At 42.9% G+C, this 25014-nt stretch overlaps 2 protein-coding genes across 3 annotated transcripts in view; both read left to right on the top strand.

Annotated features, from left to right (window-relative positions):
* Positions 1–46: 46 nt before the first annotated feature.
* On the top strand, positions 47–6428 carry ATP5F1C (ATP synthase F1 subunit gamma). Of its 2 annotated transcripts, XM_072329879.1 has the most exons (10): positions 53–171; positions 690–724; positions 1892–2023; positions 2367–2571; positions 2766–2909; positions 3318–3382; positions 3947–4102; positions 4812–4908; positions 5747–5784; positions 6295–6428. In XM_072329879.1, exons 1-9 carry the CDS (start codon positions 128–130, stop codon positions 5751–5753), a joined length of 885 nt encoding a protein of 294 aa, XP_072185980.1. In that variant the 5' UTR covers positions 53–127; the 3' UTR covers positions 5754–5784; positions 6295–6428. The 2 variants fall into 2 exon arrangements, with proteins under 2 accessions (XP_072185985.1, XP_072185980.1); XM_072329884.1 differs by lacking the exons at positions 5747–5784; positions 6295–6428 and having other exon boundaries at positions 47–171; positions 4812–4912.
* A 959-nt stretch (positions 6429–7387) lies between these two features.
* The window catches only part of TAF3 (TATA-box binding protein associated factor 3), a 110651-nt gene continuing 93024 nt past the window's right edge, over positions 7388–25014 (top strand). Inside the window, exons 1-2 of the mRNA XM_072360489.1 lie at positions 7388–7698; positions 18122–18364. Of these exons, the coding sequence (XP_072216590.1) occupies positions 7533–7698; positions 18122–18364 (409 nt within the window). The 5' untranslated portion in view covers positions 7388–7532. The remainder of the gene's footprint in view (positions 7699–18121; positions 18365–25014) is intronic.

Genomic DNA, 25014 nt, shown 5'->3' on the forward strand with positions numbered 1-25014 from the left:
CCCCCCCCCCCTTTACTTTCTCGTCCCGGATGAGACGGAGCGACCTCGGAAGCGATCCTTGAGGCTCTTGGCGCATGCGCGGGACGGGCGCGCTGACCTTCAGCGGAGCTGGGCTGCAGGCGCCGCCATGTTCGCGCGGGGTTCCGCCGTGGTGCTGTACCAGCCGCAATGGTAACGGGCGGAGACCAGCGGGTTGTGGTTACCGGGTTGTGCCTGCGAAGGGCTGGGGGTTCGTGGAGGAGCTGGGGAACGCGGTGATGTGGAGAGGATGGAGGGTTCTGTCCTTCTCCGCTTTGCGGGCCTGAGGCTGGTTGGAGGTGGAAGGGGCGCTGAGGAGAAGGGCGCTGTGTGCAGGTTGGGGCTGAGCGGGAGAGCCGTGCAGGTGGCTGACACTGCAGGGATGTCCTGCTGGTGGCTGCGAGCCCCGCTGCTTCGTTGTTTTAATCGTTTTAAAAAGAAAGGTCTGTTTTTCTTGGGTTTTTGCCCTTCTGACGCCCTTCTGCGTGGCCTTTGTTTTCCTTGTCACACGGAAATGTGAAAGGTTTGTTACAAGGCCGAGGTTTGAAGTGTCCTTACTAAGAAATGGATGTTCCTCCATGCTCATCTCTCTGAAGAGACCTGACCTTGATTGGTATTTGCTTGCTGGAGAGCTAATGATCTCTCCTAATCACTCCTGCTTTCATTTCCAGGGGCCAAGTCAGGAATATGGCAACTCTGAAAGACAGTAAGTGCTGCTTTTGTCTGCTTTTAACAGAAGGGAAATGCAGGAGGCGTTAGGTTAAAGCATGATTTCACTTGGCTTCTGTTGGATGAAGTGACTGTTGTGGATTGTAACGCTGACACGTGAGTCTTCAGCACTTGTGTCAAACAAATGTCCTTCATAAACTTCCCCCCCACCTTCAGGGGGAAGTTCTTTATTAGGAGAGTGGTGATGGCACAGCCTGCCCAGAGAGGCTGTGGATGCCCCATCCCTGGAGGTGTTCAAGGCCAGGTTGAATGGGGCCCTGGGCAGCTTGGTCTGCTATTAAATGTGGAGGTTAGTGGCCCTGAATGCAGCAAGGTGTTGGAGCTTCATGATCCTTGAGTTTCCTTCCATCCCAAGCCATTCTATGATCAATAAAAGGTATTTCTTCAAGTCGTTTGGTGCTTTGATGCCATGCAAGCAAACCGAGTCCTGCACAAACATGTTTTAGAATTAACTTTGTCAAGTGTGCTGCGAAAGAAACAGATCTTTTGTTCATTTTTAAATGAACAAAACTTACTTTGTTCTCAGTTCCTTGTGTTTACAGAAGGGAAGCACTGGGGAATAAAAAACTTGAGTAAATGGTTCTGCTTTGATACTGCTTCTTTAAGTCATTACTAAGGGGTTCTTATATAGGGATACTGTCTTGTGCTTGTTTTTGTCTTTAGGACACCTGTTTTGTTTCCTTTTTGTGTTAGTATTTTTGGGACACAGCCTAAACAGAGAACAACATTTATTGTGTCTATCTACAGCACTGGGACTGGTTCTGTTATGCTTTGTTTTTCCTTCGTCATCCATGAAAAGCTGACAATAATACCTCAAATTATATATTTGAGAAATAAGTAGAAGTGGAAGAAAACAGTAGAATAAGAGATCTTATGTTGAGGTAAATTTTAAATAAAATTGATGGTGAAAATAAATATATTGTAAGGATGCATTTGGGTTACTGTAAAGACAGACCTGTGCAATTTTGCTGCTGTTAGTACTAACAGCATATCTTACATTTGTGCATCACTTGCTTATTTATGTCTTCCTTGAGGAACTTCAGGAGAGATTTCTGAATAGCCATTGCTTATGTTTTATTGTTTGCTTTCAGTCTCTTGTGCCCAATGTAGCCCAATTTTGACCTTCAGCTTTTAACCTTGTTAGTTACCAGGCGCTTGAAATCCATCAAGAACATTCAGAAAATTACAAAGTCCATGAAGATGGTTTCTGCAGCAAAGTATGCAAGAGCTGAGAGGGAGCTGAAGCCTGCTAGAGTATATGGAACAGGAGCACTGGGTGAGAGAAGGCTCTTGCTACCAAACATACTTTTAAATGCTTGAACTGCACATGCTTCTCAAACATTGCACTTGCAGTCAGTGTCACTGTTTAGTTGAAGTTCACTATAATACCTGACACAAAGATGCAGGTTGCTTTGAATTTCTTCTTTATCGCCTTTGGTCAGCTAACCTGCAAGCTTGAATGATTGTGAAGGAGATAAAAATGCATCTGGCTGCTATTTGAAACCCTTTGGAAATGATTTATTAAATTTGAAGTTAGTTGAAGATGTTTTGATAGAACAGATTTTCTTCCTGGCACCCTTGAATATCTTGCTCATCTTGTTCGTTTTGTTTTTCCTCAGCACTGTATGAGAAAGCAGAAATTAAGGCACCCGAGGACAAGAAGAAGTATCTCCTTATTGGTGTGTCCTCTGATCGAGGTCTGTGTGGTGCTATCCATACATCTATTGCTAAGACCTTGAAGAATGAGATTACCAACCTCTCCAATGCAGGGAAGGAAGTTATGGTGGTTGGTGTAGGCGACAAGATTAGAGGCCTACTTCAAAGGTAAAAAGGGAGAGGGGTTTGGTTTTGGCCATGCTGGTATATCATAATTTAACTGAGGGTTGGGAGCAGGAAGGCAAAGTGAAATGCTTGGTTCTTGAATGCTAGCAGTTACTGCTGCTGCTTGCCTCTTGGTGCCACACAGCTGTACATTGGAGCACCAACTTGCTCCTGACATAAATTTCACGTTACTGCAGGACGCATGGCAATTACTTCCTGATGACATTCAAAGAAGTGGGGCGGAGACCTCCCAGCTTTGGAGATGCTTCAATCATTGCTTCAGAGTTATTGAACTCTGGGTATGAATTTGATGAAGGCTCTGTCATCTATAATCGGTTCAGGTAAGATAAAACTGAAGCTGCACTAGGAAGATGTTGAATAGATTTAGAAACAGCATATTGGTTGAATTAAGTAAAATGTGAAAACTGAGTTTGGGTTCAGATTTTCTTGAAAAGTCAGTGCATCTTATTATGTGTGAAGAACATATTTGCCATGGGTATTTTTTAATAGATATGGTTGAAATGGTTTCGAAGCACTACAGTTTCTAAACACATTTTCTATAGCATGTGCTGTTGTATTTACAGTCAGTACATTATTATATCCTTAGGGTATTTGATATCTCCTCATAGGGAGCATAACAAGACTTTGAGGAACTGGAAGGCCAGAAGTTGTCTGTGTCCTAACTTGATATCAAATGCTCAATTTAGGCTCTTCAGTCATAAAATCTATTATGCTGTTTTTTTATACAGATCTGTCATCTCCTACAAGACTGATGAAAAACCTATCTACTCTTTTGAAACAGTTGCTGGTTCTGGTAAGTACTGAACTAGAAAAAAAACAGACAGGTGAAGTAATAAATCACACAGAAGATATTCTGCATATGGGAATATGATATTAGATCATTATTGTGCATATATCACAAGCTTAAAAGGTGATTTTATCTTGGTAGTCCAAGGCTGACATATCATGGGGCTGTGGGGAAGGAGAACTTGTACTAATTTTGAGGTTTTCTCTCAGTCAAGAATTAGACCTGTGCAAAATTGTTGCTTCTGATGCTTTCAGCAGTGAGTGGCTTCTACTCAATAAAAGCACTTCAGGTGGTTTGTGCAGCATTGTACAGGAATGTTAAATATATCAGTAATGTATTTGGCCTTGGTCAGGATCTGAATTTCCTAGTCATTAAATTTAATAAAAATATACAAAATACATTATCTCTCTGGTATTTAGCATTTTGTGAAAGTACACATAAGGCAACGTGAAGGGATATTTCACCGTGTACTAAATGGAAGAAAACTAACTTAGTAGTTTTCTATGTGATGTTGTATCATTAGAACTAGTACAGCCTGCAGTTCTGACTCTACTCATTCCTATTTTTCAGAAAGCTTGAGTATCTATGATGACATTGATGCTGACGTGCTGAGAAACTACCAGGAATTTACACTAGCAAATATTCTGTACTACTCCCTGAAAGAATCTACCACCAGCGAGCAGAGTGCTAGGATGACTGCTATGGACAATGCAAGCAAAAATGCTTGTAAGTCTACTCTGGATTTTCTAGGATTTCAACTACTGATGTCTATCGTGTTGCTGGTCTGAGGATTTTGATTTTTTGCAAGTTGAGAATATGCTAGTATACCTTGTAAAGCGTCCAAACTGAGTGCACTGCAGTGAATATATGGTTGGTGTCGGTGGGCAATGGCTAATAGTATTTAATGTGGCATAGTGATATGATTCCAGCTTCAAGAAGATAGTGATGCATTAAAAATACTGGTGGCTGAATGAAGCTTATGTATTATGCAATAGGGTTACCTGGAACTGTAAGTGTGGGTCTCTGCTGATCTCTTTATCTTAAATGTAGTGATAAAGTCTCCATTAAAAAATATGAAGAATGGCTCCGTTTGCCAGAACAGAACTTGAAGGAAATACTGTTGTTGATTGAGGGACATTAACAATGAAAGAATACCTCATTGAAATTCATTTAAAAATGAGTGGTGTGCTACAAGATATTTACTCGTCTGTTGGCTGTTCTTCATATGTTTAATTCTGATGCCTTGAGACAAATTATCCCCTTTTTAGATTGTCTGTTAGTAGTGTTATCTGTAGGGAAAACTGAAAAGTCCAGTAAGCCACTTGATCATACACATGGATCTACAAGTCTACATGGTATTCTATTCATAGAACTTCCTTTACTTGTATTTGAATGGTCATTATATGCTTAAATTCCAACTTTAATTTTTTCCTAGCTGAGATGATCGACAAACTGACTTTGACATTCAACCGTACCCGTCAGGCTGTTATTACTAAGGAGCTTATTGAGATCATCTCTGGTGCTGCTGCTCTGTGAGTACCTGTATACAAATGAAACAGAAGTGGTTGCAATGTCATGTAATGCTCGTGCCCTCCTTCAGGCAGGTTAACAGGGAAGGTTAAGGCATGAAAAGCAGGACAGTCCATGGCATTGCTCCCATGCTTAGCTTGTGGCAATTGTACTAACAAGTGTGGTGAAGTTTGACCAGGTGTCCTTGAAATGCTGGTAGACTATATCTTAAACCTTTACACAAATCCTTGACTGAGAAGGGAAAGTGTTTTCTGCTCCTTCTTATTCGCTTTGAAAGGATATTCCATCTGCCCCTTCTACTTGGATCCTTCATACTGTGCTCAAACAGCTTAGTTCATTGCTGTAAAACAGTTTTGGATGCACAGAGAGCAATTTAGGTGACTGAAATGCCTTTGGGGAAATCAGTATGTGATGGTGTGCAGGGGGTTGGGGTTGGAAGGAGGAATATAGCTGTCATCAATGGATTCTGGTAATATGTATGATAAATGTTGAAGCTGAGTGCATTGCTTCATTGCTTGAGAATGAAGTTTTGCAAATGTGTGTTCTATAGGTTACAAAATGTGTGGGCTTAGACCACAATTTGTAACCACATGTAGATGATGTGCATTCCATCTAACAGTTAAAAACGCTGTGCTATACTCAATGATGTAAGTATGCGTGGTGATATTCTGTGTATTTGCAAAATGTCTGGAATACGTAACGCATTGCAGTTCTGAGCTGTGTTATGTTCCTTGCAATACAGTCATAAATACTTGCATAGTTTTGCCTTAATTTGCATGAGTTGCTTCTTAACCTGCTTGTTCTGTTGTTTTTTTTTTTCCCTCATAACATCTTAACCAGGGATTAATCGGCAAAAGAGGTTTGGCCAAATCCAAGAGGTAAAGTTATGGAATAGAGACTAGATTGTCTGTATTAATCCATTTTTAAATGCAATCTCGAAGCCAGATGAGGAAGTGTGAATTCAGTGATAGTGGTCAGACCCATTTCTTCTCCCACACACCTAGGAAATGGCCATCGCTTTCTGTTTGGGCAGATTCAAACACCAATAAACCTTAAACAAAATACATCCACGATAGCGTACATCTGCATTTGTCAGTTTTCTGTGGGTTTGTTTAATCTTTGAGTTATTGGATCGATTTGAAAGTATTGCTTCGTTTTTTCATAGTGCCCTGACGTTGGGCTGTGACTTAAAAATACCTGTTTGTTAAACATTACTCCTGAAGAGGAGTTTGTAGCAAAATAAGCACTTAAAGTTTAAGATAGAGAGAGTCGGTGGGGAGGAGGGTGTAAGGAAGGATGAATTCTTAAGGCACTTAAAATCAGAGGTGATGCGTCTTAACAAGAAGCATTGATTGAAAGGTTTTAATTTGTTTCAATTTGCCTTACAGGTGAAGAATAATTCTGAGCGTCTGATTGAACTTGCCTGTGTTCATTAATAAGACAGCTCTGCTATTTTGTGAAGAAGCGGCGAAGCCCCAGAAATATCTGTACATTCTTACAATAAACTCCTTCATGAAACACACGTTGGGTTTGACTTGGTTACTCTTTGAAACGTAGGGGTTTTCTTTAAGGCCGTGCTCTGTATTTTGCAATTCTTGGTACAGAAAACATGCCAACGGGAGCTTCTTTTGAAGAGCAAAAGATATTTTGCCTTCATTGTGTTATCGCTGCTTGTTGCATGCATTGTAGTGTGTGTTGAAGAGGAGAATGATCGTAAATGGATACAGTAATGAACATCAAAGCCATCTGCGAGTTTGACACCAGGGACTGGGATAAGCAGCCACCTGCTTACTCAGGCTGCTCTTGGTTTGAGCTGTACACCTACGTTGGTTGTCCTGGAAGATGCAGCATCAAGTGCTGCTGGATCAGTGCAATTCCTCATTCACAGCCACAGTTTCTTAAGCACGACTCTAGAACACTTAAATCAAGCTTTGGCCCTAATGTTCTCTGACTTTGGAGTCACTGTGGCAGATACAGCAATTGCTCCACATCAAAGTTTATGTACTAACAGTATATTAAATATTTCTTTATGGAACCCAAGGGATAGCAGCACGTCTACAGGGCAGTTATATCCAAGTTCTTGAGTCCTAAGTTAATTCTGTTCATGGTAACTTCTCATAAGGCACCACTCCTATTTAGTCCCGTGCTTCTCATTCCAGTTACACGCAATAACTGAGCTGCAGTTTAGCAGCTGCACTGCTGGTGTATATACACACATGACAGTTCTGTCGCTCCTCTGTTTCTGGATCCTTATTTGCCATCTTTTCATCCTATGCCTGCACAGTTCCCAAAGATGATGTTTTTAACACGCTTATCAAGGCAATTTTAGTCCTCCATGCAGTTATTTATATACTTATCTGCATAGAGGTATCCATACAAGGTTCTACTCCGCGAAAGATGCTCAAACTCACCTTGAATTATTCAGCTTATACCGGGCTATGAGAACTCAACGGCGGCGGCGGCTCCGCTCGATGCGATCGACGTTGGAGCGGCGTTGCCTGCTGTGGGGCGGAGCGAAGCGCGGCGCCAAGATGGCGGCGGCGGCGGCGGCGGGCCCTGCGTGAGCCTCCCGCGGCCCTCCCGTCCCTGGGCGGGCGCGGGCGTCGCGGAGCCGAGCCCAGCCGGCATGTGCGAGACGTACTCGAGGTGGCTGCTGCGGGTATCGGTGGCGCAGATCTGCCAGGCTTTAGGTTGGGACTCGGTACAGGTTTCGGCCTGTGATCTCCTTACCGATGTGCTGCAGCGGTACCTGCAGGGATTGGGCCGGGGCTGCCACCGCTACTGCGAGCTCTGTGAGTGAGATCCGGGCCGCGGTGTGGGGCTGGGGGGGCGAGGAATGGGGCTTTGGGGGTACGAGCGATACGTTGGGAGCGGAGGGAGAGCGGCTGTGTGGAGAGAGGCTGTGGGGACAGCGTGGGGAGCTGTGGGGCTGTGATGATGCTTTGGGGCCGCATGAAGGGCAGCTGTGTGTTCGGAGGCTCTGGGCCTCTTCTCAGGGCTGCGGGTAGGAAAGCTGTAGGGTAATGTGAAGGATAAGGGAATAGGAGTGGTACTTTGGAGCATAGAAAGGGCAGCTGTGGGTTTGGATGCTATAGGACGGTGCTGGAGGCTATAAGAAGCAAAGCGAAAGGAGTGTTGGGAGCTGTAGAGCTAGGGGTAAAGGTTTGGAGGTATATGTAGAGGGTGTGTGTGGTTGGAGGCTATAAGGCAGTAATGGGGGACATGGGATGGGTAACTGTTAGGCAGCAATGAGGGTCACAGGACTAGGAGCAAAACTTTGGGGTCTCAGGATGGGCAGTTGTGAGTTTGGAGACTGTGGAGCATTGCTGAGGGCTATACAGTAGAAGGCTATAGGGCAGTGTTGGGGGATGTGGAGATAGGAATGATACTTTGAGGTAACTATGGAGCTGGGAGCTGTGGGCCTGTTCCGAGGGCCATGGGTAGGAAAGCTTTAGGGCAGTGTTGGGGGCTATGGAACCAGGAGCAATGCTTGAGAAGGGGAGCTATGGTATGGGGCAGCAGTGGGGGCCATGGGGAAGAAAGTTGTATGGGGGCACAGGAAAAGCAGATGTGCAGTTGGAGGCCAAGAGGCAGTGTTTAGGGCTGTGAGGAGGAAGACTGTAGGGCAGAGTTTTTGTATCTGGGAGTAGGAACAATTTTTTGGAGGCATTAGAAGGGTAGCTGTAGTGTGGGAGTCCATAGGGGGCAGTGATAGGGACTGTGGGCTAGAAGTGATGCTTTGGGAAATAGAAGGGCTGGCTATGGGGTTGGAAGATGTGGAGCAGTGCTGAGGGTTGTAAGTAGGAAAGCTGTAAGACAGCATTAGGGGCTATACTTAGCAATACTTAGGAAGGGCAGCTGCTAAGGTTCACAGGGAGGAAAGCATTCAGACAGTGGTTGGGACTGTAGGGTTATGAGTGATGTTTTGGGGGCATGTTAAGGGCAGCTGTGGGGTGAGAGGTTGTAGGGCAGTGTTGGGGGACTGTTGGGCTAGGAGCAGTACTTTGGGGCATGGAAAGGATGGCTGTAGGGTTGGAGGCTGTAGGGGAGTGCTGAGGGCTGTGGGGTGGGAAGCTGTAGGGGAGTGATGGATCCATAGGGCTAGGAGCAATATTTTGGAGTCACAGGAAGGGCAGTTCTGTGTTTGGAGGCTGTGGGACAGTGTTGGGGAGGAATGCTGTAGGGCAGCATTGGGAGCTATGAGGATAGGAGCAGTAATTGGAGGGCATAGGTGGATGTCCTGTGGGGCAATTCTGCATGTTGAGTGTCTGGGGAGTTGGTGTTTAAGCAAATAAGTGAGAGGTGGGGGGATGGAAGAGATCAGGCTGTGGGCTAGTGGGAGATGGGCAAGGAGTTGGGACTACAGAACTGTGGGTATGGGGGTAATTAAGCTTTGAAGTAGTGAGGAGATGGGTCTGCTGCCTCCCTTTCTCTGTCTGCATTGTGTAGGGTTGAGCTGTGTGTATACAGGAGAGGATACGGAAGATTTGGTTTAAGGGGGGGACGAATATGCAAAGGGAGCACAGGAATCTGTGCTTGTGGGATTAAGGATGTATGTGTGTAGGGTGCCAAGCAGCTTGGAGAGAGGGATTAATGTGTATCAGGACAGTGTGGGAGAGCAGAGCTGTTGGTAGCATTGCTGGGGAAGAGATATGGATCAGGAAGCTCACACCAGGTGGGAGGAGAGAGAATGGAGATGCAGGAGTCTGCGTGAGTGCACAGCAACATGTCTATGTGGGGACAGCTGAGAAAGAGGGCAACAAATATTGCAGTATTACAAAATTCTGCTCAACTTACGGGGATGTGAGAACCACAAAATGAGGGTGATTCAAGCACATCTTCAGCAAGTTCGCAGGTGACACCAAGCTGAGTGGTGCTGTTGACAGCAGAAAAGGGAGAAATGCCATCCAGGGGGATGTGAACAGACTCTAAAAGTAGGTAGGTGAGAAGGTTCAACAGGGCCATGAGCAAAGTTTTGGGTCGGGGGAGTCCCAGGTGCTTCTGCAGACTGGGAGAAGAGGAGCTCATTGAGAAGGACTTGGGCATGAAAAGCTGAACTTGAGGCAGCAGTAAGCTCTGGCAGCCCAGGATACTGTTGGCCTTCTGGGCTGTGTGAGAAGAAGGGCAGCCACCAGGGAGGGGGAGGTGATTGTCCCCCTGTGCTCTTGTGAGGCCCCAGCTGAGTACTGTGTCCAGGTCTGTGCCCATCAGTACAAGGAAGGCATGGAGCTGCTGGGGCAGGTCCAGAGGGATGCCACAAAGATTATCAGAGGAACACCTCTCCTGTGAAGAAAGGTTGAGGGAATTGGGTGGTTTTAGTTTAGTGAAGACTCTGGGGTAACCTCACTGGGACCTTCCAGTACTTGAAGAGAGCTTACAAGCAGGAGAGGGACCAAGTTCTTATACAGACAGTGGTAGGACAAGGGGGAATGACTCTAAACTATAATAGGGATAAGGAGAAGGCTGAGGTCCTCAATGCCTTCTTTACATCAGCCTTTAATAGGCAGATCAGTTATCCTCAGGGCACTTTATGCCCTGATCTGGAAGTCTGGGATGCTACGCATACTACACCCCCATTGATTCAAGTGGAGACAGAGAGTTCCTTCTCCATCTGGACTGTCCCAAGTCCATGGGACCGGACAGACTCCACCCTAGGGTGCTGAGGGAGCTGGCGGGGGTGATTGCCAAGCCATTCTCCGCCATCTACCAGAGCTCTCGGTTATCTGGAGAGGTCCCAGAGAACTGGAGGTTTGTTGATGTCTACAAGAAAGGCCGTAAGGAGGATCTGGGAAACAACAGGCCTGTCAGGCTGACCTCAGTACCAGGGAAAGTTATGGAGCAAATCATCTTGGGTGAGATCACGTGGCACGTGTGTGGTGTCCAGAGGATCAGGCCCAGCCAGTATGGGTTCATAAAGGGCAGGTCGTGCTTGACCAACCTCATCTCCTTCTATGACTGGGTGAACAGACTGGTAGACGGGGGAAAGGCAGTTGATGTAGTCTACCTAGACTTCAGCAAAGCCTTTGATACGGTTTCACAGTATTTTTCTGGGGGAACTGGCTGCCCATGGCTTGGACAGGTATAAGCCTTCTTTGGGTAAGGAACTGGCTAGAGGGCCTTGCCCAGCGGGTAGTGGTTAATGGAGTTAAGTCCAGCTGATGACAAGCAGTATCCCCCACGGGTCAGTACTGGGGCCTGTCTTGTTTAATATCTTTATTGATGATCTAGATGGAGGGCATTGAGTGCACCCTCAGTAAGTTTACAGATGACACCAAGTTGGGAGGTGGTGTTGACCTGCCTGAGGGTAGGCAGGCCCTTCAGAGGGATCTGGATAGGCTGGATTGCTGGACTGAGGTGAATGGGATGAGGTTCAACAAGGCCAAGTGCTGGGTCCTGCACTTTGGCCACAATAAGCGTGGTTAGGAGAAGAGCAGTCTTCTCCTGAAGATGCTGTGCTTGTGATCCTGCCATCTTCCCAAGGGCCAGAAGTTCTTACTGCATCACTGATCTCCAGTAAAGCAATCTACAGTGATCTGAAGAGCAGTGATACCCAGTCCTGCCTTTCAGGCTTGGCTAACACTGCCACAGGTACTCAGATTATGCAGGTCTGGGGGGAAAAGATGCAGAAGTGGTGAACATACAACTTGTGCCTTTCCTTGCTGAAGGAATTGGAAGTATGCAGTGGGAGTTAGAAATGAGTTACCCTTCTGTACTTCAGATGCCCTAAAAAGGGGCAGAAAGAAAGTCTTTTTTCCTTTCTGTGAATGGAGAAGGAAGAGAAATCACAGTTCTGCTCTGTTTGTTTTGTTTTTAGCTTTCTTTCTTCAATGGAGAAAGGGAATGTGCTGTTTTCATGTCAGCAATATGGATATTTCCTCATTTATCCCTCTTAAAATGATACCTGTATTTATTACTCTGAAAGGGTTGTGAAAAGGCACCTTAATGCTCAGCTGATGTCTCCCTGTTTTTTCACAACTGTTTCCTTCTGTGGCTAAAAGAAGTGGCTGTACAAACCCGGCTCTGGATGAATGAGTTGAATTTCACCATGGTTTTGCATAAGTAGAATTAATTAAATTCCAATTGTAGCATCTTCATTGTCAGCGTGTTATCTCAGAGTCGGACCAGTTGGGGTTGAGTTAGCAGGGCTGTCAGCTGGAGGGACATAATCTTTGTCTTCAAAACTGAATGGATTTACTCTGACGTAATTGAGGCAGCGTGGTATTGCTTTGAAAAGCATGTCATCGCCGTTCACATATTTTCTCAACTGCAAAAGAAAGTGATGGCTTTCCCAGCTGTGTTAGATCCTTGTTCCAGCTGTTACATCCCATTAGGAGAGCCACATTCACGATTTTCATTACTTTTCTGCTGTTGTTTCTTTGCATTTGCAGTAGCTGTAGCTGATGGGAGCGAATAGAAGACAAAACGATTCGCAAAGCGGACTTGAGATGTGTTTGATGCTGTGAAATGCTTCAGAATGCTGTGTTGGGGTGGAGGAGAGGGTGAACTTACAGGGGTGAAAGTGAGGGTTTGCTTGTTGAAGTAAACCGTGTTATGCTGTTTGTGTTTGTGGGAAGCTCATGAGAAGAAATCTATTAGGTATGCAGTGTGCTTCACACGTGTTCTTATGCTATAGTATTTGAAAATCGGTGTTGGAGTATGTAATTAAGGGATTGGAACTACAAAACAAATGGCATCATGCAGTTTCTGAAAGCCAAGATGCCCATTTTTGTTGTTTTAGGGGAGAGTTCCCTATCGTGTGCTGTGTCTCTTTGCCCTCACGTTTCACACGGCTTTGCAAGATGTGGAAGTGAGTTTGGGGAATGCCGACAGCGAGCCAGCATTTTCCTCCATGGGGAGAATTAACCTGGAATCAACCCAATTTACCTTGGAGATTTTTATTTTACTTTTTGAGATTTCGCTCTTATCAGTATATAATATTAATCCCTATAGCATTAGGATTTGAGGCGCAGTTTAAATGAGCTAATTCCCTGCACTGATTTTCTGAATGCTGTGACCTGTATCTATCTGGGGCCTGTTAAATCCCGTTACTTTTGTTCCAATAGGTGTACCTCTTGATGCCTGATAACCCTGAGTTTTGATGGTTTTAAACCAATTAACTTCTTACTGGCTAGCGATAAAGAAAGGCAACTTGATTTCATTTTTGCTCAACGTTTATAAATTTACCGGGGAAAGGAGCAGGCTGAGCAAAAACAGCAAGAAGATGCTTTTGCCTGCCTGCTAACTATGTTAACAGGACCCTCTTTTCCCCAATGAAGTGCACTCAAATAAGGCATACGCGTATACATGCTGTGCATACTTCCAGCCATTCCTGTGGTTGCTGGATGAAAGTCCTGTATTGTATACTTGAGTTATTCTGGAGTAACTCCCGGTGCAGGTGCACGTATTCAGTGCATGGTAGGGCTGCGGGGCTTACTGGAGCACATGGAATCTGTGGCAGAGCTGAGGAGATATAATGAATAACTTACTGCTTGAAAATTGTTCTCTACAAACATGAGGTTGAACGCTGGGCTATTTATAATAGGTTGCACATGTTGCATGGGTAGTGACTCAGTATTTTTTCTCTATGTATGTATTTCAGAGCTGCAGTTGCACTCTGCTTTAACAAAAAAAAATACATGAAAACGGAAGCTTTCTGTTCTTTACTTGTTAATTTTTCACTGGTTTCCATGATCTTTGGGCCCTAGATAGGGGAGGTGAGAGGATGTGGGGGGACTGACAAAGGTTGTTCATGCATCGACCAGTCCCTAAGATGAAGTTTAGGGTGAGAATGAGAGCTTCTTGCAGTGACGTTCCTCAGTCCTGCTGTCTCTTTGGATAACGTGAATATTTGTCAGCTGAGGGACATGATTTAACGGAGTGTTATTATTTTGGGTAGCATGGTTAAGTCATGGTTGGATTTGATGATCTTTAAGGTCTTTTCCAACATGAGCTGGATGATTCTGGTGACACGGAGCAGCAGTTAAACTTTGGACAGCTTCTCACTGGACACATGTGGTTTGTTTGTTTGGATCCACTTCTGCATGCAGGTTCCTCTTTACTTGTGTACACAGCAAGGGTAAGTAAGGTGACTGCATGGCCATTTCTGCAGCTTTCTGATGAATGAGCTTGAGACTCTGCCCTGGTAAGGCCTCATCTGGAGTACTGTGTCCAGTTCTGGGCTTCCCAGTACAAAAGGGATCTCTTGGAAAGAGTCCAGCAGATGGCCACAAAGATGGTGAAGGGCCTGGAGCATCTCCCCTATGAAGACAGGCTGAGTTAACTGGGTCTGTTTAGCCTTGAGAAAAGAAGACTGAGAGGAGACCTGATCCAGGTCTGTAAACATCTGAGGTGTGGGGAGCAAAGTGGCAAGGCCAGACTCTTTTCAGCAGTGTGTGGAGACAGGACAAGGGGAAACGGGCAGAAACTGGAGCATAGGAAGTTCCGCATGAATGTGCACAAGAACTTCTTTATGGTGAGGGTGACAGAGCACTGGAACAGGCTGCCCAGGGGGGTTTTGGAGTCTCCTTCTCTGGAGATATTCAAGTCCTGCTTGGATGCCTACCTGTTTGTAGGGAACCTGCTTTGGCAGGGGGGTTGGACTCGATGATCTCTTCCAACCCCTACACTTCTGTGACTTAATTTAACTCTGCTGGTTACCATAGTTCTATCAGTTTTAGAACATCATTGACTTTCTGGGAGATAGTACAGCCTAAAGGAGAAACATTCTCCACTGCTTTGAGGTCATCAGGAGAGTTGAAACTTGCTGGATGAAGCATCCGGCTGTCTCGTGTCTCTTCCCAATCCCAGAGAACAGGTGTCCTGGACACTTCCAGGGCCAGGCAGGATGGACTCTGAGCACCAGAATGAGCTGTAGGTGTCTCTTCTCATTGCAGGAAAGTTGGACTTAGTGACTTTTAAAGGTCCCTTCCAACTCAAGCAACTCTATGATTCTGTGATATTATTTGAAGCATTGTCATACAGAGACTGGAACCCAAGACCCCCAAAGCTGTAATTCGACACAACACTGGATTACTTATTTTACTGGAAGGCACCAGCATATGAATTTTTACACTGAGGGTAGCACAGATACCTGAAAAATATCAAGACATAGAATTATTACTTTATTTTATTTGTGAAACAGCAGGAGAGTTACATGTTTGTCAGCATTCTCTTTAATGTGTCTGGCTTCTGCTGTTGAAGTGAATTGACCAAGGTAGGGAAGAGAAATGTTAATCTATTAGAAGTATAAAGGCATAAGCTCGAGGTTTTTCCAAATTTGATGAATCAACTGAACTTGCATTTAAGGCATTTTTGTGCTGTATTTGTAGTTAATAAGCATTTTGAAACCAATTTTGTTTATTTATTTATTTATTTGCATGCTTTTCTCGCTGTGGCGGTGTTTCTAGAAAAGGTGAACTGATCAGTGCTTTCATTGCTGTGACTGCTGCAGCTTTTAAACCCTTTGAGTTTGCATTCGGTTTTATCATGGAATGCCTTAAGTTGGAAGAGACTTCAGAGCTCCTCCAGTTCCACCCTCCTGCTATGGGCTGGTTGGTGTCCACCAGCTCAGACTGCCCAGGGCCCCATCCAGCCTGGCCTTGAGCACCTCCATGGATGGAGCACCCACAGCTTCTCTGGGCAGCTCTGCCAATGCCTCACCATCCTCTGAGTAAAGAATTTCTTCTTAACATCTAATCTAAGTCTACCACTTTTTAGTTTAAAGTCATCACTATTAGGTTGTATAAAAACTTGGTTCTCTTCCTCCTCCTTGTGTCTGAAGCCTTTTTCCTATTGCAGTGATAAACTGGTCTAAAACACCCTAAGCATGTGTCAGTAGTGGTGGCAAGAGGCTCTCCTGGAGCAGAGCTCTCAAAACACCCTTGTACGGCTCCAGGAATGGGAAAGATGTTGTGTCTTGTAGTCTTGGGAACCTGGCTGCGTGGTTTGTTTTTCCTCTGAAGGCAATGTGGACTTACTGGCCTTCCAGTACCTGAAGGGGCCTACAGGAAAGCTGGGGAGGGACTCTTTATAAGTGTGCGTAGCAGAAGGACAAGGGCAAATGGTTTTCAACTGGAACAGGTTGCCCAGCGAGGTTGTGGATGCCCCATTCCTGGAAGTGTTCAAGACCAGGCTGGATGGGGCTTTGAGCAACCTGGTCTAGAGGGAGGTGTCCTTGCCTACAGCAGGGGGTTGGAACTACATGATCTGAAATATCCCTTCCAACCCAAACCGTTCCTTGATAAGCATGGTGTGTCCTTATATGTTGGTATGGTATTGGGTCTGGGTGATGCCTACCCTGGGGGTGAGAGCTGAGGCTCCCCATGGATCATCTCTGAGCATGGCACAGTCAGGAATTTCAAGAGCATCCAGTGAATAAACAACCAGGGAATAAATATGCTCTGCTTTGGGGCTTGTTAAAGAGTTTTCCTTAGGCTTTGCACTTTAACTGCCTGTTAAGCTTGGCCCTAATGAGTGGTTCAGTAAGTTCAAAGGTATCTGCATAGTCCATAGAGTGACTAAAACTGAGATGCAAGATTTCTTGTCTGTGTCAACTAAGTTCAGGTTTTAATGGTAAAACACTTCTATCAAATGCACAATAACTATAGGGATTTCAAAACTGCCCTAAAATTGTGATGGCCTTAATTACGTTAGTGTAAGCCTCTGGATTTATCTATCCCTGGAGTCTGTAGGGGAAATAATTGGTACTTGTACTAAATATTGTACGAACACAAAGTAAGAGATGGTTCTCATCGTACGGAGTTCACATTCTTAATACAGACAAAGGAGGCGAGAGAATTAAAACACAAGCGCCTTGCCCACAGTCACACAAGAAGCCTGTGTTACAGAGCTGAGAATCAAAGCCATAATCTGAGCATTACTCTTATCTTCACCGCAAGACTGAGGAGAGAAATTCTAGAACAAAATTTGTGTTTTCTAAACGTTCCTGCAGGCAGAAGTTGGCTGGGGGTTTGAATTCATCCAGTGATGTGAGAACCAGCCCGCTCGGCTGCCTTGGCTTCAAGATAAATCAAGAGGAGATTAGGTTCAGAAAAAGAACAAAAGAGCATCCTTTCCCCTCACCCCCTCCTCCCCCAACCCAGTTCTCCAGAGCCAAGCCTTCTGATTCTGAGTTCAGAATGGTGCTTGTGTTCCTTCAAATAAGCACGGGCTGGTTTCCCATTATTACTTTGACAACCAAATTGCAACTTATCAGTAAAGGTTATGATGTCTTCATAAGTCGTAGTGTTAATAATGTAGTATAATTTTATAGAATAACAAAAAAATAGATGTTTGTAGTTTAAGGCATCTATTTGATGATGGTGATGAGTTAGGATGAGACTCAAAGCAGTGCCATAGGTCTGAAGCCAGGTGCCCCATTCTCCCTCTGGAGGCGTTTGGAGGAACTGATCTCTGTCTGCTTAGGGGAAACTGAGGCACTTGGAGGACTTCTGTGCTGTATAATTTACATCTCTGACCCCAATTACATGTGCAGAATGAAATAAGAGAAGTTTTTTGCCGTAGAGTCTAACTTGAAACTGCAGCATAGGAAATTGGTCCCTAAAATCTGGACTAGAATATTCTCTCATCATCAGAACGCTGTAGGTATTACTATGTTTCATCCAGGAGGTATATCTAGCTGGTAGGTAGAGTGACTCATAGCTTATGAAGCCTGTAGCTTCCATCTGATGGAAAGATACTACGTCAACAATTTTTGTTATCAAGAGATACATAAAAGATATCTTTTTTTTTTTTTGTCCCCTATGAACTACTTTCGTTCAGTAAATAGAATTATTAATTTTCTAAACTGAAAAATAATCTCTGGTCACTTACGTGCTGTTAAAGGGACACGTTCAGCATAGGGCTTGTTTTGCTCATTTTAATGTACTTTATGAAATCAGAGTGCTTTGAGTGGTGTTAATTTTCTGTTGCTGAGGAAAGCTGCCCATTAGCCTTCCTCGGTTTTCCTTGCTGTGCTGTTGATATACAGCTCTTTCACATGTTAGGGATTGAAATAAAACATTTTTTTAACAGAAATACATTCTTAACTTGGAACTTTTTTTTATAGCCCAGCAAGTGATAAACTTGGCAGAACTGTGGATCATTAATCTCTATTATTGGTAGTGCAAGCAGGCAAATTGTGATCTCTGCAGGTTAGTCTTTTTTTTAACAGGAGGTTTGAAAAAATGTCATTGTGATGTTGTTGTTTTGTTACAGATGGCCGCACAGATCCAATTTTGGATGACGTAGGGGATGCCTTCAAGCTCATGGGGGTTAATCTACATGAACTAGAAGATTACATACACAATATTGAACCTGTGACTTTCGCACATCAAATCCCTTCGTTTCCCATCAGCAAGAACAATGTCCTACAGTTTCCTCAGCCTGGGAGTAAAGATGCAGAAGAAAGGAAAGAATACATCCCGGACTATATGCCTCCTATTGTCTCTTCTCAAGAAGGTGCGAAATTAATCATCTTGTTTTCAGTTTTGGTCCTCGTGTGTTTGCATATTTGTGTACATCCTTGTGCTGTGTAGTCACTGAAAATTACACAGGCTAAGGTGATATTAAAGCATGCTGTCAAAATAGGTGACAGCGCTGTGGCGGAAGCTAAATTTTCACTGTTATTTACATGCTTCATAGATCACCTGGTATCAAAATGTGCTGTGTCTACACACGTTTCTATAACGTGCTTAAGTTCTAGGGGGACAAGAAGTGTTCTTTTCTGTACCTCGTATGTGATAGCTTCCCTATCTTGTATGTAGTGCAAATCTGGTAAAGGTGGAAGAAGGAGGAATGGCTGGCACAGCACCTGGTACTTCTGTTGAGCAAATGTAACAACAACAAAAAAGAAAGGAAAAAAAAAAGAAAATAGCCTAACTATAGTCATCTTCTAGTTAAGTCTGATTTAAAATAAAGAAATAAGGTTTGTTTAGAGATACAGTGCTTGCTTCTAAGTTTCTTTACCGATGTTGGCTGGCATTTCTGGTATTTTATCATCGCTATTCCAAACGCTCTCCTTTCCTTTCCTGTATGAAAGTCCCACCGAGGCGGAGGCTGAGGCTTGCTGTAACAGTGAAACCAACTGTAGAAATGCAGCAAGCTGCAGTTAACGCAGGGATTTCAACAGTGGCACTGAAGAAGGCAAGATTGTTGCTTTATTTTTTTTCTTTTAGCTACATGAAATTTGATTGCTAGCTAATAAGGTAAATGTTTAAGAAATGTAACCTCATCTAAGTTTCTCTTTGAACAGCAACGTAACGTCCTATATGTATGCTTTGGGAGGAAACAAACACGTATAAGTGTGTGGTTTGCAAAAATGCCGGACAAAGGGGATCATTCTTTCCCATAAGAGTTTAACAAACTGACACAATTCCCAGAAGATTTATTTCATTTTAAATTTTGGAGGGGACAGAATGATGCTCTGTTGTCTCTCTCGTTCTTATTGAAGAAGTTGGGTCTCAAAGGCTGAAATGCATACAAAAATTCAAGTGTAACAGCAAATAAATGATGTTGCCTTATTGGTAAGGTGAAATACATAACTGTGCTGCTCCAAATGTTGGATGGGGCAATTTTTCAATCATTTAGAAAACAGTAGCTACTATATCTTTCATATAGGGTGTTCAGATAGATAGCATTTCTGTGTGCTTCAATTTATCTAAAAGAAACTAGAGTTGGAAACAGCCATCGACTTGTAAATGAATGCAATATACAGTGCTTTCAGTGTGTGCAGTTGTCCAGAAAAATGTTCTGTTTTCAGTAACAACTGGAGGACTTGCTCAAGCTGACAAGTGTTTCCTGACGCTTTGTAGACTTGACTTTTCTACTGTCTTTAATTGCATAGATTAGTTTATAAAATGCTTTTGGTTTATAAAATCTCTTACCTTCATATAATCCGGGAAGTAAAAACGTTGTTCAGTGCAGAAACATGTTCTTGAATTGATAAGAAGATCTTGGTAGCTCCTCTTTATGAAGGTTGTTGAAAGTATCGTTCAAAACCTAGCAATGAACTCTTGAGCTGGGAGGAAAAGGCAAAATGTTAATAACGTATATGTATGTTATAACAGCATCAATAAGAGAAAAACATAAGAGGCGACTTTGGAAAGTGAGAAAAGGGATTTTGACTGTGCTGTCCTGGCTACTTTCTTGATACTCTCAAGTCTGATTTTCAGGAGGTAAACAAACACCATTCTGTCAGAGCAGTCCCGCTCCTTTGATGTGTAACAGGCTACCCGACAGCACTGCCTTTTGGGTTTTCTTTTTTACATGGAAAATCAAACTTGAAAAACACGCAGGAAAGATCAAATCCTAAAGAGCTCAAAGCAGCTGTAGAAGAATATCAGAACATAGGGTAGGGAGAGGTGAGAATATTATAGACTCAGTCTGGCTCTACATGGCTTGCAAAGAAAGAGTAAAAATTGAAATGAGGACAGTTGTACTTTTTTTTTGGTATGTAACTTTTTATACTCGCTCTCTTGCAAGTTAGATCCAGGAGTTAGATTTTAGCAGTCCTTATAAATAATGTATGAAGCCTTTTAACACCCGAGGCAAGAAGATATTATTTCCAAAGTTGGATGAGAACCAGGAAAACTTCTAACGCCTAAGGCTAGTGTATCAGAGGACCCGTAGACACAGCTTCACAAAAAAGGATACTTTCTTTTTTTTTTAATAGCAATTTAAAGCGAGCTTTAATATGACAGCTGAATATAGGTTTGTAATAGCTGAGATAAAATACTTACAATTGAGAACAGTTTAATTCTGAGTAAATGCTTGCTGCAAATAGTATCTGTAATCGTGTGCTCAATGTTTTGTGTTCTCATTTGGGTTTTATTTTGGGGGTGTTTTTTCTTTATGGGGAAAGAAGGTAGAACAAGAGACTGCCGTAGATGTCTTGTTGTATTGGTAGAAGAAGGTTTACTTTTGCAGATTTGAGGAATGCGTTGTAGAAATGGTGGAGAGTTGCAAAAACTGTTTGAATAGTTTGCAGACCTTCATAGGTTAAACAAAACTCTGATTGCTAACGTTGCGCAGTTCACAGTGCTTGAGTTGCTTTGAGTGCGTAATAATTAGCCAGTAATAAAGGAAGGCTTTGTGTGTGTCGTGATGTGCAAGTGTAAATCTTTCAGTCACATAAAGTAGGACAAATAGCTACATCCCATTTGATAGGGAAACCTTGAGCTCAGCTCATGGGATGGGTATTTACTGCTAAGGATTCAGATATAACTGGTGCTGATACAATTTAGCAGCAATGTGACTGTGATGGTCTGAGGGAAGGAGCAAAAGAAAGTTTATCAGGTGAGGTGGTATCTTCTAATTTTATCAGCTGATCCAATTAAAAGTACTGTCTCTAGCGTCGAAGTGACTTCACAGGTAATTCTAGATCAGTTGCTTGAGTAGTAAGAAGATTTTGTTTTTTAATTGTTCATTTAGATAAGAGTCCATGTTCAGTATTCACCATGACCAGTAGGTGCTGCTAACCTCCTTCTCAATGCTCCCTGTGTTCCATGCGTGTCGCTGGCCGCTTATTTCCACTCCTCTAGAACTGGTGGTTTTGTGTTCGAAGTATACAGTCTACCCTGCAGTTTTTGAGATATGAGTTATCATTGTGCTGTTATCAAGTTTTGGGCAAAGTTCTGTCCAGCCCAAGCAAAGCCTTTTCCATCATATATACACTTAATAGTGAGAAATGCTGAAGCAGCGCTCTGAATGATTTCTGTAGTTGCGGGGGAAGGGGATGACGGCAAATAGGTTTTCACCATCTGTAATTTGTATTAGCTGGGAGTTGAGTTCAGGGCTAGAAGTTTTGTTCCAAGAAAGCAGCGAGCATTTTCTTGCCTAAAACTAGAAATGCCTCATTTCAGTAGGTTGAACTAAACTAAATGATCTGGTGCTCATCCGAAAGCTGGCACTGCAAAGATCTGCATATGAAATTATATGTTTTGTAAAATGATCTGATTCGGTATTGCCATAGCGAATGCTGGTTTTCAGCAGTATTTTTACAAAGGCCACTGAAGGAATAATTTTATGCCAATGTATCACGATGTTCACTGTCTCCCTATTTTTAATTAGTCTCCTTTTTGTGTTTTTTTGGAGTTATTTTAGCACTGTTGTCAGTAAAATGTCATGGTAAACTTGTAAGACAGATTAAAGAAGGAGAAAAAAATAAATGAGTTGCAAAACATGATGGTCATGCTTTATTTTTTGCTCTTTAATGTAGAAGAACATAGTTTTGCAATAATGCATCAACTTCATAGAATTTATTGATTTCATTTGAAGCAAAACAGCACTGAGTTGAAACTAGGCCAATTGAGAAAGCCCAGCTACTTTTCCATAGCTAATAATAATCATTATTACATTTATTCTGTGATACTGTTTAAAGCCCTGGCTCCCGATGTTTTAAGAACACGTATCATTCTCCATTAATTAAACAAAGCCAAGTGTATCTTCTACATGTGCAGTGGTAACCTTAATTTTAAGCTTCCTGGAAACAATTTCTACCTGTCCTCAATGCATTGCCACGCTTTTAATAATATGTATTTCTTTAAATAGCCACTTTGTCATCTTTCTGAGTTTCTGTAGTCCTTCCCTGCTTCTGTGGCTTGGAGGCTAAAGAAAACGTGTTGCTTTTGTGCTTGTACCATTGGTCATAATTCCTGTTAGACCTTAATTCCTCTCTTGCCCCGTGATTGTGTTGGGGCACATCAGAAGGATACGGGGGAAAGAACGTGAGAGTCTCTTCCCAATTTTTGAGATGTTTTGCAGGGAGAAGTGGGTGGTTTTATAGAGAGTGAAACAATCTTTTTTTAATCTTTGCTTTCCTTTTCTGTCATCTGCTTCGTATCTCTTCGCTTCCCACTCGTAGAGGTTCAACTCCTTTTCCTTAGAGATCATCTGGAAACAAATGTAATTTGTACCAGGCATTATGTTTTGTGATCTTTCACTCTTGATAATGTGTATTACAGCACTGGCATTGTGTTTCTGATCATTAGAATCAGGACCAGTTCTTGGCACAATGTACAAATTCAGATTTATTTATAACCTTTTCTGTCAAAGCATTTTATTTCCCCAGCAGATCAAAGCATAAAATTGTTGATCTCCTTAACAGTCCTGCTTTTTCCTCCTCATTGCTGTTGATGTGATATTGGAACCCATTACCCACCAGAGCCTGGCTCTTGCAGCCACCTGGTAGCATTGAAACCCAGCTGTCCAATTACAGGACATCTCTAGTTGTTCATATAATGGAGCTTGCTAAAAATCCTGGTTGAATTGATGAAAACGAGTGGGATGAAGCAAGGTTGGTCATGAAAATTAACATTTTTGCATCTGATGTCTAGGACCTCCTGGTGCTAGAACTGTAACTGTGTAAGCATTAAGCATCACGGTGGCATAAAGCATTAGTGTCAAGCTCTGGTGCCTAGATATATGAGATTTTAAAACTGTCACTGGCCTCTCAGTCTTGCAGTGCTTTTTTTTTCCTTTGGCTGTGGTCCAGAGCTGAATGTAGCAAGGATCTCAAAACAGCCTAATTTCAATCTCTGGTTTCCTCAAGGGTTAAACAAAGGCAATACCTCTTTCTACGTTAGCATGCAGTGGGCTTTAAAAAGAATACAGGGATATCAACTTTGCCATTTTGATAACGTGGGTTTCGCTGTTGCTGTTTTTAAGCCTTTCTGCCTTTCCCCTGATCTACTTTAATTCCACAGACTAACTCTTCTCTGTTCTAACAGCTGCACTGGTAGTTTAAAAGCAGCAATGATCTTTTCAGCAGAGCATTTCCAGTATATTTGGCTAGGAAACCACCACCCATCAACAAACAGGTACTGTGTAGTTAACCAGTTTGAAGAGTTAAACCCCTTCTAGACTGTGAGCACTTTGCTCCTGGCTGCTAACCGTGCCCAGGCGCTGAGCATTTGCAGGCTTCCTTTAGCCAGCCAGGTACTGTGCTAAGTGTTAGACACTGATTGCTTTTGTGTGAACGAGCCTTCATGTATGCATCAGTATAGCAAAGACGAAGCAACAGGAAAAAACAGACAAAATGAGAAAGGCAGCCAAGCTTGAGATGCAGGCAGAAGAAAGGCATTGGGAAAGAGCCAATAGGAGAGGCAGGTTTCAAAGAAAAAGGAAAATATGAGGCAGGAACAAAAAGTATACAGAAAATGTGCCTGGTTTAAATCTTGCCATTAGACAGCAGAATAACTCTTTTATAGAATGCATGCTGATAAAGCTGTAATTGGGAAGACAGCTGTATCTTTACCTTTTCTTGAGCAGTAGTATCATAATCTAAAACATAATTTCCAGTGAAATACTGCAAGAAAGGATTTAACGAGGAAGATTTTTTTATAGGCTTAAAATGTGAAGCTAAATAGGTTTTTGCCGAAGAGCTTCAGTTAATTTGCAGCGTTTGGGGGGGAAGAAAATCAATGTAATAAGCACCACAGTAAAACTTTAACCGTGGCAGAAGCCCAATGACATCGCTAGGATCTATAAACTATGTAGACAGAGGCATACGCTATTTTAAATACTGTGGGGGTTTATACCTTGCTTTCCTTAATCATTCATGTCTTTTGGGGAAAAGAAATAAAAGATTTTTGCCTGGTTTTTGCAAAGAGAGTGGCTGCTGGAAGTGAGGAGCTGAATTAAAAGCATTTGCATTGGTTTATTTTTGGAGGGAAAAGGGTAAATCTTCATCTTAGCTTGTGAGCATTTTTGTGGCTTTACACTGTCTTTTCTTATACATTAATGTCCTATCTTTGAAAACAGGTAAATCGACCTGGAACCTCACTATACACGAAAAGCAAAATTAGAAAACATATTTTATAAAGAAGCTGAGTTGTAAAGTAATTAATAATGCCAGCAGTAAAAAATAAGCATTGTTTAGTTTCCTGAGCTGTCAGAGCTTTACTTGCCACATGCAGCAAATGAAATGCAGTTAACATGACTTTTCTCCAAGGGGATATCATCCCTTTAGAGCCATCCCACAAAGATTTTTCTGTTGTTTTTTTTCCAGACCTGTTTAGATAGCTTAGAAGTTGTTAGTGATTTCTTAGGGATTCAAAGTGCAAACTGCACAATGAAGAAGTTGCTTCTTAGAAGCCAGTCTTCTACAGTGA

The sequence above is a fragment of the Excalfactoria chinensis genome, chromosome 1, assembly GCF_039878825.1.
Source record: "Excalfactoria chinensis isolate bCotChi1 chromosome 1, bCotChi1.hap2, whole genome shotgun sequence".
In the NCBI taxonomy this organism is placed as follows: Eukaryota; Metazoa; Chordata; class Aves; order Galliformes; family Phasianidae; genus Excalfactoria; species Excalfactoria chinensis.

Excerpts from the sequence above, each read along its gene's own strand:
- ATP5F1C (XM_072329879.1), top strand. The coding sequence starts at position 128 with ATGTTCGCGCGGGGTTCCGCCGTGGTGCTGTACCAGCCGCAATG. Across the intron at positions 172-689 it reads GTGCTGTACCAGCCGCAATG|GGGCCAAGTCAGGAATATGG; the intron begins GTAACGGGCGGA and ends TTTCATTTCCAG. Across the intron at positions 4,103-4,811 it reads CAATGCAAGCAAAAATGCTT|CTGAGATGATCGACAAACTG; the intron begins GTAAGTCTACTC and ends ATTTTTTCCTAG.